At 62.2% G+C, this 13965-nt stretch overlaps 1 protein-coding gene across 1 annotated transcript in view; it reads left to right on the top strand.

The window, feature by feature from the left end:
* Positions 1-11552, top strand: part of CACNA1A (calcium voltage-gated channel subunit alpha1 A) — a 137175-nt gene extending 125623 nt beyond the window's left edge. The window contains exons 37-46 of the mRNA XM_062179518.1: positions 180-285; positions 5608-5715; positions 5843-5943; positions 6755-6858; positions 6962-7100; positions 7223-7336; positions 8466-8501; positions 9313-9502; positions 9599-9864; positions 10842-11552. Of these exons, the coding sequence (XP_062035502.1) occupies positions 180-285; positions 5608-5715; positions 5843-5943; positions 6755-6858; positions 6962-7100; positions 7223-7336; positions 8466-8501; positions 9313-9502; positions 9599-9864; positions 10842-11552 (1875 nt within the window). The remainder of the gene's footprint in view (positions 1-179; positions 286-5607; positions 5716-5842; positions 5944-6754; positions 6859-6961; positions 7101-7222; positions 7337-8465; positions 8502-9312; positions 9503-9598; positions 9865-10841) is intronic.
* Positions 11553-13965: the final 2413 nt, after the last annotated feature.

The raw sequence follows: 13965 nt of genomic DNA, 5'->3' as shown, positions 1-13965 counted from the left end.
CGCCTCCTGCTGGCCGCCCAGGGTAAGAGGAGCGTCTGCCCATCTCTGCCTTGAGTTCTTCCGGGGGCTCCCATGGAGTGGGGTGGGGGGCGTGTCCGGTGGGCGGGGCTCTCCCGAGGTCCTGGGGGCAGAGGGGCGGGGACAGCGGCCGCCCCTCACGGCGGATTGGTTCTTCGTAGAGGCTCCTGCGGATGGATCTGCCCGTGGCCGACGACAACACTGTGCACTTCAACTCCACGCTCATGGCTTTGATCCGTACGGCGCTGGACATCAAGATCGCCAAGGGTAAGGCAGGGGCAGGGTGGTGGCGTCAGGGAGCACCGGGGGCCTCAGGCCACGACGGGGTCTTCTCTCGCTGGCCTGTTCCTTCAACCTGCGAGGTTCGCGGGGCACGGCAGCTCCCACTTGGGGTAGGAGAGGACTGTGAGGGAGGTGAGGTGATGACGTGACCAGGGTCCAGCAGGTGCAAAGGCCCTGAGGCCACCACACAGAGTCCAAAGCAAAGGACTAAATTTTAGGACTGAACAGGCTCCTTCTGGTCACCCTGGGGATGGTGGGCCAGGCTGGGGGCCCTTGGCGCACCTCAAGCGAAGATGACGAGGTGGGATCCCCTCTGGGAGTGGAGCCAGTGCCTGTCTCTCCCCCGCACAAGCACCCCCACCCCTGCCATGACTGGGGGAGGGGCTGGGAAAGGGCTGGAGCCCCCAACAGTGCTACAGTGTGGTGCTCAAGGCTGGATGAACTTGGCCAAGGTCACAGTTTGGGATCTGGCTCGTGGCAGGGAGGAGGAGCCACTCTCCCAAGAAGCCAGAGAGACACTCAGTGTCGGCCGCTCAGGGGTCTATACAGGGAGCTGCCTGCCCCACCCCCAGGACTGAAGGACCTCCCCCCCACACACGGAGCTCCCGAGACACAAACCCAAGAAATCCTACTCGGGGCCGGGGGAAGGGAGGGGCAGGTGCAGGCGTGGACCCAGGAGGACCCGCAGGCTGGGCTGCTGACTGGGCATCTCCTGCTGACAGCATTTCTTTTCTAGAGAGCCGTTTGTTTGAACAACAGAGAGAACTTCCATCCACTGGCTCACTCCCCAAAGCCTGAAACAGCCAAGGTTGCCAAGGCCCAAGCCAGGAGCCAGGAGCTCCATCCAGGTCTCCCACGCAGGTGCAGGGACCCAAGCACTTGGGGCCATCTTCTGCTGCCTTCCCAGGTGCATCAGCAGGGAGCCGGATCGGAAGCCGAGCAGCCAGGTCTCGAACCTGTGCTCCGATATGGGATGCTGGCATTACAGGCAGACTTGGTAATGCCCATCCCGCCAACAGATTTTTAGCCAGGAGACTGGAAAGGCTCTGTGCTGCTCAGCTATTCATCGCAACAAAACGGCCAAGGAAACTCACTTGAAAAAGCAAAAAGATGGACTCAGTCCGCAGTCTGGGCGGGGCCCGTCCAAGGGCAGGCGGGTTCTGTCCGCGTGCGGCTGCTGCTTGGGGCTGCAGGTCCCTGGCAAGCCAGGAAACAGAGACTACAACCAACCCTTCCCTGAGGGCAGGCGCTCGGCTCAGTGGGTAAAGCCGCCACCTGCAACACCGAATCCCATATGGGCGCTGGTTTGAATCCCGGCTCCTCCACTTCCAATCCAGCTCTCTGCTATGGCCTGGGAAAGCAGCAGAAGATGGCCCAAGGCCTTGGACCCCTGCACCCGCATGGGAGACCTGGAAGAAGCTCCTGGCTTCTGGCTTCAGCCTGGCCCAGACCTACCCATTGCAGGCATTTGGGGAGTGACCCAGTGGATGGAAGACCTCTCTCTCTTTCTCTCTCCCTCTCTCTCTCTCTCTCAATTTATTGCCAAGACAGAGAAAGATCCCATCCGTTGATCCGCACCCCAATTGCCCACAACAGCTGCTACAGGGCTGGAGCCAGGAACCTGGAACTCCCCCCACGTCTCCCACATGGGTGGCAGGAACCCAAGTTCTTAAGCCTCTGCTTGCTGCCGCCCAGGGTGCACACGAGCAAGGAGCTGGCATCAGAAGCAAAGGCGGGACTTGAACCCGGGGCTCTCTGATACAGGATGCAGGTGTCCCAACTGCCATCTTAACCACCAAGCCAGATGCCTGCCCTTCTGTCCATGCTGAACTGCCTGGGCAGCACGGGGATGTGCTGGAATGTTCTGGAATATTCTGGAATGTGCTGGAATGTTCTGGAATATTCTGACACTGTTCTTGGGGGTCCAGGAGAAGGGCAGGACCCTCCACGTCTCTCTGCCTTCCCCCTCTGCTGTGCCAATCTCATCCAGAAGAAACTGGGGAAAATCCTTTAGAGGCCCTTTTCCTTCTACACATTGTGTCTGGGATTCCCTCCCAGGGGCTCAATTTCCCCTCCCCTCTGCCCCAGGCGATGAGGTATGAACCACCTGTCTGGGATGAGTATCCTGGTACATGTGACACTGGCATCCCATGGGAGAGCACAGGTTCAAGTCCCAGCTGCTCCACTTCCGATCCAGCTCCCCGCTAATGCCCCTGGGAAAGCAGCAGGTGGTGGCTCAAGTGCTTGGGCCCCTGCCACCCACATCCTGATAACCATGAACAGCATTTGGGGATTCTATCTGAAGGTGGGTTTTGTTTATTTGAAAGACAGAGGGAGAGGGAGCAACAGAGATGGATCTTCCATCTGCTGGTTCACTCCCCAAACATCCACAGCAGCCAGGGCTGGGGCCAGGCCAAAGCCAGGAGCCAGGAGCTCCATCCGAGTCTCCCACGTGGGTGGTGGGGGCCCCAAGCACTTGGGCCATCTTCTGCTACCTCCCAGGGTGCACACTGGCCGGAATGCAGGGGTCAGGAGCCACAGCCAGGTATTGAACCTATGCACTCCGATATGAGACAGAAATGTTTGAACTGTCAGATCAGACGCCCACCCCACTCCCCAAAGAATGGCTTTTTAACATTTAGAAGTTCAAGTTCAAGAGACGGAACTTCTGGCCGGCACCGCGGCTCACTAGGCTAATCCTCCACCTTGCGGCGCCGGCACACCGGGTTCTAGTCCCGGTCGGGGCACCGATCCTGTCCCGGTTGCCCCTCTTCCAGGCCAGCTCTCTGCTGTAGCCAGGGAGTGCAGTGGAGGATGGCCCAAGTCCTTGGGCCCTGCACCCCATGGGAGACCAGGAGAAGCAACTGGCTCCTGCCATCGGATCAGCGCGGTGCGCTGGCCGCAGCGCGCCAGCCGCGACGGCCATTGGAGGGTGAACCAACGGCAAAGGAAGACCTTTCTCTCTGTCTCTCTCTCTCACTATCCACTCTGCCTGTCAAAAAAAAAAAAAGAGACGGAACTTCTGTCTCCCAAGGGGCCGTAGCACCGAGCCACAGTAGACAAGACAGAGCTATTCAGGAAATAAAACACTGGCCAGGTGTCAGGATTCCAGCTACAAAGGGGATTTTCCCAAGGGCCTCCCACAATTAGCCTTAAACAGCGTGGGGACTGCTGAGACTCCGGGCCCACAGCCCCCTGTGGCTCCCAGCAGAAAGAATGTGGAAACAACGACCCGTGAGGTCGCCCTCTAGTGGGTGAGATGGGGAGCAACCTGAAGGAGGCGGTGAGAAATGGGGGGGGGGGGGGCAGGCGTGTGGCACAGCGGTCGGGACCCTCATATCCCAAAGTGCCTGGGTTCAAGCCCCAGCTCCGCTCCAGACCCCTGCATTCCTGCCCATGGCACCCTGGGAGCCAGCAGTGATGGCCTGAGTCCTTGGGCCCCTGCCACCCACGTGGGAGACCCGGATGTTGCTCCTGGCTCCTGGCTTCAGCCTGCCCCAGCCCTGGCTGTTGTGGCCATCTGGGGGAGTGAACCACTAGATGGAAGATCTCTCCTCTCTCTCCCTCTCTCTCTCTCTCTCTCTCAAATAGAATGGGGGGAAAAAAGTAAATTTGTTTAAAAAAACGATGAATGATGGTATGAGGGTGGGATCCACATAGACATTTGTAGAAAGAATTTGAGGCAGAAACAGCCTTGCAAAGGCCCAGGGGCAGGAGGAGGGGGGCGGTGTGTGTGGCTCAAGGGGCGGGCAGAAGACCAGGGCAGAGCAGAGGGAGAGGACCTGGCTCTGGCGCTCGCAGGCGCCCCCTGGTGGCTGTAGCTGGGACAGACTTGGGGGGGTGCAGAGCCATTCAGGATCCATGTTCCAGAATAGAATGCAAGCTTTACCTGTGCATTGATTAAAAAAAAAAAAAAAAAAAAAGCGGGAGGCAGGGGGCTGACGGGGAGGAGAGACCCAGAGGGACATTGAGGGCACCTGTGGCGGGGAGGGCGCAGCTGTTTAGCCTGTACACGCCAGTTGTGGAAGCAGTGAAATACTCCTCTACTCCTCTGGCCCCTGTCCTGGCCGGCTGTGGTCCGGCACCTCTGGGATCCACATCTGGCACAGCGGGGGGTCTGTGCACCTGCTGGTCAGTGTCTGTGATGGAACCCAGGGTTGGAGTCGCTGGGAGGGACTGGCAGTCCCCAAGGGCCTCCGAGGCACGAACCCTAACAGGTGCATTTCCCACTCCTGCTGTGCTACTCCTGGGCCTCCCCACAAGGAGCAGATGCTGCCCCTTGTGTCACCAGCCACATGGTGGGGGGAGGCCCCGATGGAGTTCTGGGGCAGCCCTGGCTGTTGTGGGCATTTGAGAGAGTTGAACCAGCAAATGGCAGATCTCTCTTGGTTGGTCTGCCTTTCAAATAAAATTAAAATTAAAAAAAAAAAAAACTCATTACTTGTCCCCTCCCCTAGCAAACGCAGGCAGGGCAGGAAGGACCAGACCCTTCCCTCTCTGCCTCCCTCCCGGTCCCCATGGCCAAGGAATCAGCTTCAGACCAAGGCCAAGTTCACGGCTGGAAACACCTGGGAGAGGTCAGGGAGGCCTCACTCTGTGTTCACTGGGGATGACTTCATCTAGTCCTAGCCATGCCCCCAGAGGCCCCGCCCCCAAACACCAGCATCCCACGGAGTTTGCACGCACACACACCCCCAATACCTCCCAGCAGGGACAAAACCCGCAGGTGAGGGTGGACCACATTCAAGGTGTGCACGACTTCCGTCGGCAAACCAACAGGTGAGGTCAGTCCTAGAGCGCCGTCATTCCGCTGGTGCAGGCGGGGAAACAGGCACAGAGAGTAAACTGGAGACCCTCGATTTCAAAGCGCAGGAGGCAGGATGGGTCTGACCCATTGTCTTTAGTTGCTCATCTGTTTGAAAAGCAGAGAGAGACAGAGAGAGAGAGAGAGAATCTTCCATCTGCTGGTTCGCATCTCCAAATGGCCTACAACTTGCCAGGGCTGGGCCAAGCCAGAAGCCAAGAGTTCAGAACTCCATCTGGGTCTCCCATGTGGGTGGCAGGGACCCAAGCACTTAGGCCGTCTCCCCTGCCGCCTCCCCAGGGGACCTCGATCAGAAGCAGGGTTTGCCAGGACCTTGCTCTGCTATGGGCTGCAGGAATCCCAAAAGCAGTAGGTTCACCTGCCTGCCCCGGCTAGGGACCAGAGCCCAGGCAGCTGTGCCCAGAGCTGCCTCTGGACCAGGCTCTAGGGAGCCCTGGAGAGAGCTTCCGGCTGAGGGTCTGTGTGTGCCACGCCCCCTACAGGCGGAGCAGATAAACAGCAGATGGACGCTGAGCTGCGGAAAGAGATGATGGCCATTTGGCCCAACCTGTCCCAGAAGACACTGGACCTGCTGGTCACACCCCACAAGTGTAAGGGCCTAGTCCGGGGCTCTCGCTCCTCCCCACCCCGGGAGCTCCGATCCACCCACGTGGGGAGGGCGCCGGGATGGGGAGAGGGCGGGGCGGCACAAGTGAGCTCGCCCTGTGCCCCCCCCAGCCACGGACCTGACAGTGGGCAAGATCTATGCTGCCATGATGATCATGGAGTACTACCGGCAGAGCAAAGCCAAAAAGCTGCAGGCCATGCGTGAGGAGCAGGTGCGTGCGGGTTGCCCTGGAAACGCCCAGGCTGCCTGCCTGTCCTCACCCACTCTGGGAACCAATCGGAGCAAGGGGTGGGGTGGGGGTGTGGCCGAGCTCGGGAGCCGATTCCTGTGCATTAGGGCCAGGGAGCGCAAACCCAGGTCAGTTTGGTTGGCGTCACCTACACTTATGAAGTGCTTACTGTATGCCGGGTGCTGCTTTTATTATTATAATTATTATTATTATTATTTTGCCCTTATTCATCTGTGAACAAAACAGAGCAGAAGCAGGGGACAGCTGAGCAGAGGCTTGGAGGAAGAATGGAGGGAGGGAGCCAAGGGGTTATCCAGGGAAAGGCGCCCCGGGCCAGGGGCCATCCAGGGAAAGGCGCCCCGGGCCAGGGGCCAGCAGCCAATGCAAAGGCCCTGGGGTTGGACTTTGCCTGGTGAGCTTGGGGGCCAGGAGAAGGAAGTGGCCAGAGTGCACCAGAGATGAGGGCAGGGAGGTGGCGTACCAGGTCCTCCAGGGGGGATGGGGCCACCAGAGAAGGCTCCAGTTTTTGCTCCGGGGTTAAGCTGGAGCCAAGGAGCTAGAGACTGACTCAGGTGCTCGCTGGCGCCCTCTAGTGGCTGTGCGTGGAGGTGCGGGCAGGACCTGGTAAGGCCGGGTGGGATGCCAAGGGGCTGCAGCAGGTAGGATTTCGCCCACCACGCCCCCTTGCAGGGGTGCGCTGAGGGTCCTGTCTGCAGCCTTTGGCCGTGTGACCTTGGCCACTGCTCCCATCTGTCCCCATGCCCCGTGCACCTGCTCCTTGTCTGCTCCCCAGAACCGGACACCGCTCATGTTCCAGCGCATGGAGCCGCCGCCGGACGAGGGGGGCGCCGGCCAGAACGCCCTGCCCTCCACGCAGCTGGACCCGGCAGGAGGCCTGTGAGTGCCGCTCTGGCCACGGGGCGGGAGGGTTGCCCGCCCCGGGTTGCCGAGGCTGGCGCCGCCGCTACCACCACCACACTGGCCTCTGTCACCCTTGCAGGATGGCTCACGAAGACGGCCTCAAAGACAGCCCATCCTGGGTGACCCAGCGCGCTCAGGAGATGTTCCAGAAGACGGGCACGTGGAGCCCTGAGCGCGCGCCCCCCGCCGACATGGCCGACAGCCAGCCCAAGCCTCAGGTGCCTCTTTGGGCCGGCGCAGGGCTGCTCGAGCGAATCAGCGAGGAGGAGGGTGGGGGAGGGGTCCGGGCGGTGGCTCACGGGGCCTCGCCCACCTTCTGTCCCCGCCCCCCGCCTCGCAGTCCGTGGAGATGCGAGAAATGAGCCAGGACGGCTACTCGGACAGCGAGCACTGCCTCCCCATGGAAGGCCAGGCCCGCGCCGCCTCCATGCCCCGCCTCCCCGCCGAGAACCAGGTGAGGGCTTTCACCCAGAGCCCTGGGGCTGCAACCCCCGCCAGCGCCCTGGTGGAGTCCGTGAGGATGGTGCCCCCCACCCCTAATCCTAGGCCCCAGCCTGCCGGAGGAGGACCCCTGCCGGCTCCATGACAGGTGCAGGCCCCGCCCCCTCCCTGCCCACACTTGTACGGGTCCAAGCTCACGTTGTTCCTCTCTGTCCTGTTTGGGGAGTGAAGAAAGGGGAGAAAATGTGGGAGACTTGGGGGGGACAGGAGAGGAATCCATCCAAAAACGCGTGTCACAGAGTCACACGTGGACACGCACGTCATACCTACACGCGCGCGTACACACATGCACACAGTGGAGGAGTGGTGGGTGGGTCTGGGGCCAGCTGAGGGCGGGACTTCCTTTCGGGCCTGGGAGAGGGCGGGGCGGGTAGTGGGCGGGGCCAGAGCGTGTGCCTAGCGCACCTGATACGCGTGTCTGATTGGCTGCTTGGCCAGCTACCGCAGCCCTCTCGGCTTGGAGGCAGACGAGCCCTCGCTGCGTGTGTCCCCAGCGCACAGGGACAGCCAGAGGCATGGCTGGCTGCCCAGTTGGCCTGCAAAGCAGGAGCCCCACCCCGACCCCGGGGCAGGGGATCGGTGTTGGGGGAGCCCTGAGAACAGAAAGGCAGGGGTCAGCATGTCTGGCTGTGGCGAGCTTCGTGTGGCTGCGCTGTGCCTGGCTGAGCCGGGGCCGCTCCTGGGCCTGGGCTCTGGCTGCTGTGCGCCAGGGGGCGGGGCCGGAGGCGGTGCATGCGAGCTGCACGGTCCCCTTCCCACAGGAGCTGCAGGGCCCCAGGAGAGAGTGGGGGACAAACCCCAGCCGGAGTCAGAGCCCTCCCGGAGGCATGGCATGAGCCAAGGGCCTGTGGCCGCGCTGCCCTACCTGTCAGCCTTGTGCCTCCGCCATCTGTCTGTGTCTCCTGTCTTCAGTGTGCCCGCAGGGGGGATGGCGGGGAGGGGGGACCATAACCTCTCTTTCTCCTCCTCCCTCCCTCGCCCCCACTATTTCACCGCCTCCATCCACTCGCTCTCGCCTGCCTTTTATATTTATGTTTTTTTTCTGTTTTTCCTGTGTGCACCGTCCCGTGGGGCTGTGACAGAGGAGAAGGGGCCGGCCACGTGGGAGTGATCTCAGTGTATGTATCCTACCGAGCTCGGCTCTGGCCCCCTCTTCCTCCCCACCCCCCCTCTGGGGAGTCCGTCATCTCTCTGCCCACCCTCTTTCTCCCATCCCACTCCTTCTTTGCAGCTCACGCCCCTCGCCCACCCCCCACGGAGCCCCCCTCCTCGTGTGTTGTGTCCTCCGTGTCCAAGGGACCATCTCCTCCCCCACCACCCACTCTCTTCTTTCCCAAGCTTCCCATTCAGGGATCCTGGACCCCTCACGCTCCCAGAAGCCGATCTGGTCTCCCTCTCCCTCCCTCCCTTTCTCTCTCTCTTTCATTGCACCTCCTCCAACCCTTACCCTGTCCCTTCCAGCACCACAGGGCCTTAGCCCCTGACTGCTACAGGCTGAGCAGTGAGGCCACTCCCGCCCGCCCCACCCCCGGGCAGGTGCAGCACCCCAAGGCCAAGGATCTAAAAGGGGGAGGGGAACCCTGCTTATCCCCAGGGTGCTTCAGAGGCCAGGGTGTCCAGAGCCAGACTGGGAGCTAGGAGGACGCAGCCTGTTAGCCAAGGAGACGTGTGTTGGGTGCTGAGCACAGGGGTCCCACCCAGGCGGTGGCCCCACGAGGCAGCCCAGGGTGGGCAGATCCCATGGGGGCCAGTCTTCCACACCCCCCCCCCAGGAAGGACCCCCGGAAGGAGCAGAGCCCCCATGCACCGCAAGCCACATCCCAGCCGCCGGACCATGGCATCCCCCGGGCCAGCCAGGCAGGCAGGAAGCAGGGCGCCCCCCCAGTGCGCGCCGCTGAGCCCGGCCACCCTGGCCTGTCCCGTCCCCAGACCATCTGTGACACCAGCCCCATGAAGCGCTCGGCCTCCGTGCTGGGCCCCAAGGCGTCCCGGCGCCTGGACGACTACTCCCTGGAGCGCGTCCCACCCGAGGAGAACCAGCGACACCACCCGCGGCGTCGCGAGCGCGCGCATCGCACCTCCGAGCGCTCCCTGGGCCGCTACACCGACGTGGACACAGGTGGGCCGCCCCCGCGCGGGGCTCCCCCCCGAGGCGGCCCCCACCGTGCGCACGCGCCCTGCCCGCTCACCGCCCTCTGCGCGCGTCCCGTCCCAGGCTTGGGCACGGACCTCAGCATGACCACCCAGTCCGGGGACCTGCCGTCCAGAGAGCGAGAGCAGGAGCGCGGCCGGCCCAAGGACCGGAAGCACCGGCCGCATCACCACCACCACCACCACCACCACCCCGGCCCGGCGGCCGCCGACAAGGAGCGCTACGGCCCGCAGGACCGGCCCGACCACGGCCACGGCCGCGCCCGCGCCCGGGACCAGCGCTGGTCCCGCTCGCCCAGCGAGGGCCGGGAGCACACCACGCACCGGCAGGTGGGCGCGGCCGCGGGACCCCGCCCCCCGCCGCGAGACCTGCTGGGGGGAGGGGCCGGGGAGGGGGCGGGAGGGGAGGGCCCCCGCCCCGCCCCCAGCCGCACGCCCACCGCCCGCCTCTCGCTCCGCCCCCACCCCATCACCCGGCTTCCCCCTTTTTCCTTCTGATTCTTTCTGTCCTTTGGACGCACCTGTGAGTGATGTGGGGGAACACCGCGGTCTTTAACCCCGAGACTTACAGGAATCCATTTCTCATTTCTCTTCTCACTTCGTTGTGTTGGTTTCTGACCCCTCCTCCCGCCCACCCCGTGCCTCCCTGTGGCTGTGGCTTTCTCCTGTTTTCCGTTCAAACGTCCTGTGGCTCCGCCCCTCCGCGCCCTCCACCACCCGGTTTTCTTGCACCCCTCCCTCCTCCCTACCCTCCTCCTCCCCCTGTCCCTCATCCCTCTCCCCTTCCCCTCCCTCTACTCCCCCACTCCTCCTCTTCCTCGTCCCCCTCCTCTTCTCCCCCCTCCCCTCCCCCTCCTCCGCATCCCTCTCTCCCTCCCTTCCCCCTCCCTCATCCTCCTCTTCCTCTCCCCCTCCCCCTACTCTCTCACTCCTCCTCTCTCCTCTTCCTCTCCCCCCTCCTCCCTCCCGCTCCCCTCCTCTCCCTCCTCCCTCCCCTCCTCCTCCACCCCCTCGTCCCCTCCCCCTCTCCGTACTCCCCCTCCTCCTCTTCCTCTCCCCCTTCCTTCTCCTCTTCCCTCCTCCCCCTCTGCGCCCCCTCTCCCTCTCCCCCTACTCCCCCACTCCTCCCTCCTTCTCTTCCTCTCCCCCTCCCCCTTCCTCTTCCCCCTCCTGCCCCCACTCCTCCTCTCCCCCTCTCCTCTCCCCCCTCCTCCCACTGCCCCCCCCCCGTGTGTCTCCCCTCCCGTCCTCTGGTCGATTTCGTTGTATCTTTTTTTTTGATTTCCTTTGTTTCAATTTTCGTGTAGGGCAGTAGTTCAGTAAGTGGAAGCCCCGTCCCTTCTACATCCGGTACCAGCACTCCGCAGCGGGGACGCCGCCAGCTCCCCCAGACCCCCTGCACCCCCCGGCCACTCGTGTCCTACTCCCCCGTGGTCCGCAAGGTCGGAGGCGTGGGTCCCCCACAGCAGCAGCAGGCGGTGGCCAGGCCGGGCCGGGCGGCCCCCGGCGGCCCTCGGAGGTACCCGGGCCCCGCGGCTGAGCCCCCGCCCGCGGGGGGCCACGGCGCCGGCCGCTCGCCGGCCTTGGAGCGGCGGGGCCCGGGCGCGGCCCGGGACGAGTCTCCCCGGGCGTGTCGGCACGGCGGCGGCGGGGGCCGGTGGCCCGCGTCCGGCCCGCACGCGCATCCACACGCGCACGCGCACGCGCACCCGCACCCGCACGGCTACTACCGGAGCTCCGACTACGACGAGCCCGAAGGCCCCGGCAGCGGCAGCGGCGGCGGCCTCGGCGACGACGAGGAGGTGGCGGCCGGGCCCTACGCCGCGCCCCCGGGCCCCGCGAGCCGCTCGCCCAGGACTCCCCGGGCCGCGGGCCCAGCGTGTGCCTCGCCCGCGCGGCACGGCCGGCGGGTCCCCAACGGCTACTACCCGGTCCACGGACTGGCCAGGCCCCGCGGGCCCGGCTCCCGCAAAAGCCTGCACGAAGTGTACAGCGAGAGCGACGAGGATTGGTGCTAAGCCCCCCACCCCCACCCCCGGGCGAGCTGGCCCCGCGCGCGCACCCCGCGCGCACCCCGCGCCCAGGCCCAGGAGACTCCCGGAGTCGCCAAGGGGGCCAGCGCTGGACCGCGAGCGCAGGGAGGAGGGAGGGGGTCCCCGAGCCAGCGCCCCCTCCCCCTAGCCCCCCCGCAAAGGGGTTGGGGTGTCGCGTGCGGATCAGGGCCGGGGATCCCGCAGACAAAAGACAAACCACGCAGCCAAGAGATTTGGAATCCACGCAACCATTTCTGGACAACTGTGGGGACACCGGCACCGCACACGCACGCACACACACACACATGCACACATGCACACACGATCACATTTTTAAAAGAAAACGGGGAGACCGCGATCATTTCTATTGATGAGTTTTATCATCTGAACTGAAGCTTTCCTCTTCCGGCTGAGGGCTGCCGAGCGCGGCCGCTAGGGGCGCACGCGAGCGCTCGCCGGTGATTTTCCAAACCCGCTGGGGGCCTCGGGCGCGGACTCGGCCGCCAGGGGCGCACGCGAGCACTCTCCGGTGACCTTCAAGACCTGCTGGGGGCCTCGGGCGCGGACTCGGCCGCTAGGGGCGCACGCGAGCTCTCGCCGGTGATCTCCCAGACCCCACTATTACTGCCTGCAGGAATCAGCTTTAAAAAAAAATAACAATAATAATAATAACAAGAAACTATTTTAAAAAGGACAAAAAAAATCAAGGATCGAGGAAAAAGCATTCTTTTCTGACATTTGATCTTGCTTGAAATAACAAAAGAAGAAAAAATACCAACAAAAAACCACCACCACCTCCACCTCCGATTCCTTTGCTTCTATTTTTTTGGATATTTTTTCTCTTTTTTTTTTTTCTTTTCTTTTTTTCTTTCCTACCTTGTTTGAAAGCTGTGGGCTTGGGACTGTGAATTATTGCATGACAACAAAACAACGACAAAACACACAAAAAAATAAAAACGAAGCGAAAAAACAGTTGAATTCAAGAGCTTTTTGGATAAGAGTGGTCATTGCCTCCCCTTGGCCCTGCACGGGGACTTGGGAGACTTGGGAAGGAGTTGGGGCTTGGAGGAGGCTGGCCTTGGTGAGTTTCCGGAAGGAGAGATGGACAGGGCTGAGGAAGAAGTTGTCCTGGCTGGGAGTACAAAGCAGTGCCCTTCACCCCCACTCCATGCACCCGTTCATAAAGCTTAGGACCAGCCGTCCTAGACCATTCTAGAAGTCTGAACTCAGAAGCACTCATGAGCCCCAATGGCTAGCAGAATGCCTCTTGGATTCACCTGGCACCCAGGGCACAAGAATCTAGAAAGCTTTGCCCCTCTGTGCCTCTGACACACCTGCTGCCCCACCCCACCCCGCCCCCACCCTACCCCACTGGAGTGCTGTGCCACAAACTGGAGAGAGCCCTCAGTGAGGTCACAGGCCAGAGCCCTCTGCAGGTAGCAGGAAGTCGCTCCTGGCTCATGGTGAAGGCACAAGTGGCTGGGGGCTGACAACATTCAGCCTTATCTGGTGCACCTGCTACCTATACCTGCCTGTATGCACCCCCCAACCCCCAGCAGCCTTCCAGAAGCTGGGCCACACAGAGGAAGGCAGTGAGGGACCCTCCTCACCCCATCCCCAGGTCCTCGCCTCCGTGCCTATCTGGGGGATGTTTCTGTGAATAAAATCCACAGCCCCAAACCAGCAAGTGCACACAGTTAGGAGCCAAAGGGCTGTGTCCATTCCCGTAAGCAAAGGGCGTCACTGCTCATCGTCTGGCTGAGGGCTTTTCTTTGGCCCCGTAAGGAAAATTCTTGCTTGTTTGCAGAAAGGGGTTTAGGACAGCTCACAAAATCTGTAGATGAGAAGTGAGTGATCCTCAGGGAATTCCAGTGTGGAGTCCCCTCCCTGTGCATGCGCACCCTGGGAGGCAGCAGGTGATGGCTCAAGTGCTGGGGTCCCTGCCGCTCACATGGGAGACCTGGATTGAATTCCAGGCTCCTGGCTTTAGCCTCGCCAAGACCTGGCTATTGTGGGTATTTGAGGAGTAAACCAGCAGATGGAAGTCTCAGTCTCTCTCTCTCTCTCTCTCTCTCTCTCTCTCTCTCTCTCTCTGCCTTTCAAGTAAAATGGAAATACATAAAAATAAATGAAAAGCAAACCAAGGGACATCAGAGGCTAGGTGTGTCACTGACGGCCCGGTGTGTCCCACATGCCAGCTTTAAGGCTGGTATGAGACACTGAGGGGTATGGCACCACCAGCCACCCCCTCCCCTGGCATCTGGATTTCCTGGGAAGTGTCTTAACCCCTCTGTGCCATCATTTTCCTATCTGGAAGAATGGAAACCATCACAGGAGAGTACTTCCAAAAGTTCATGGAAAAGTGGACTTAAAACATCAGTTTGGGGGGTGGCCGCTG

This window comes from Lepus europaeus, chromosome 20, assembly GCF_033115175.1.
Source record: "Lepus europaeus isolate LE1 chromosome 20, mLepTim1.pri, whole genome shotgun sequence".
Taxonomy (NCBI): Eukaryota; Metazoa; Chordata; class Mammalia; order Lagomorpha; family Leporidae; genus Lepus; species Lepus europaeus.
Note: the sequence above shows the minus strand (reverse complement) of the source record. Positions and strands in the feature narration are given on the sequence as shown.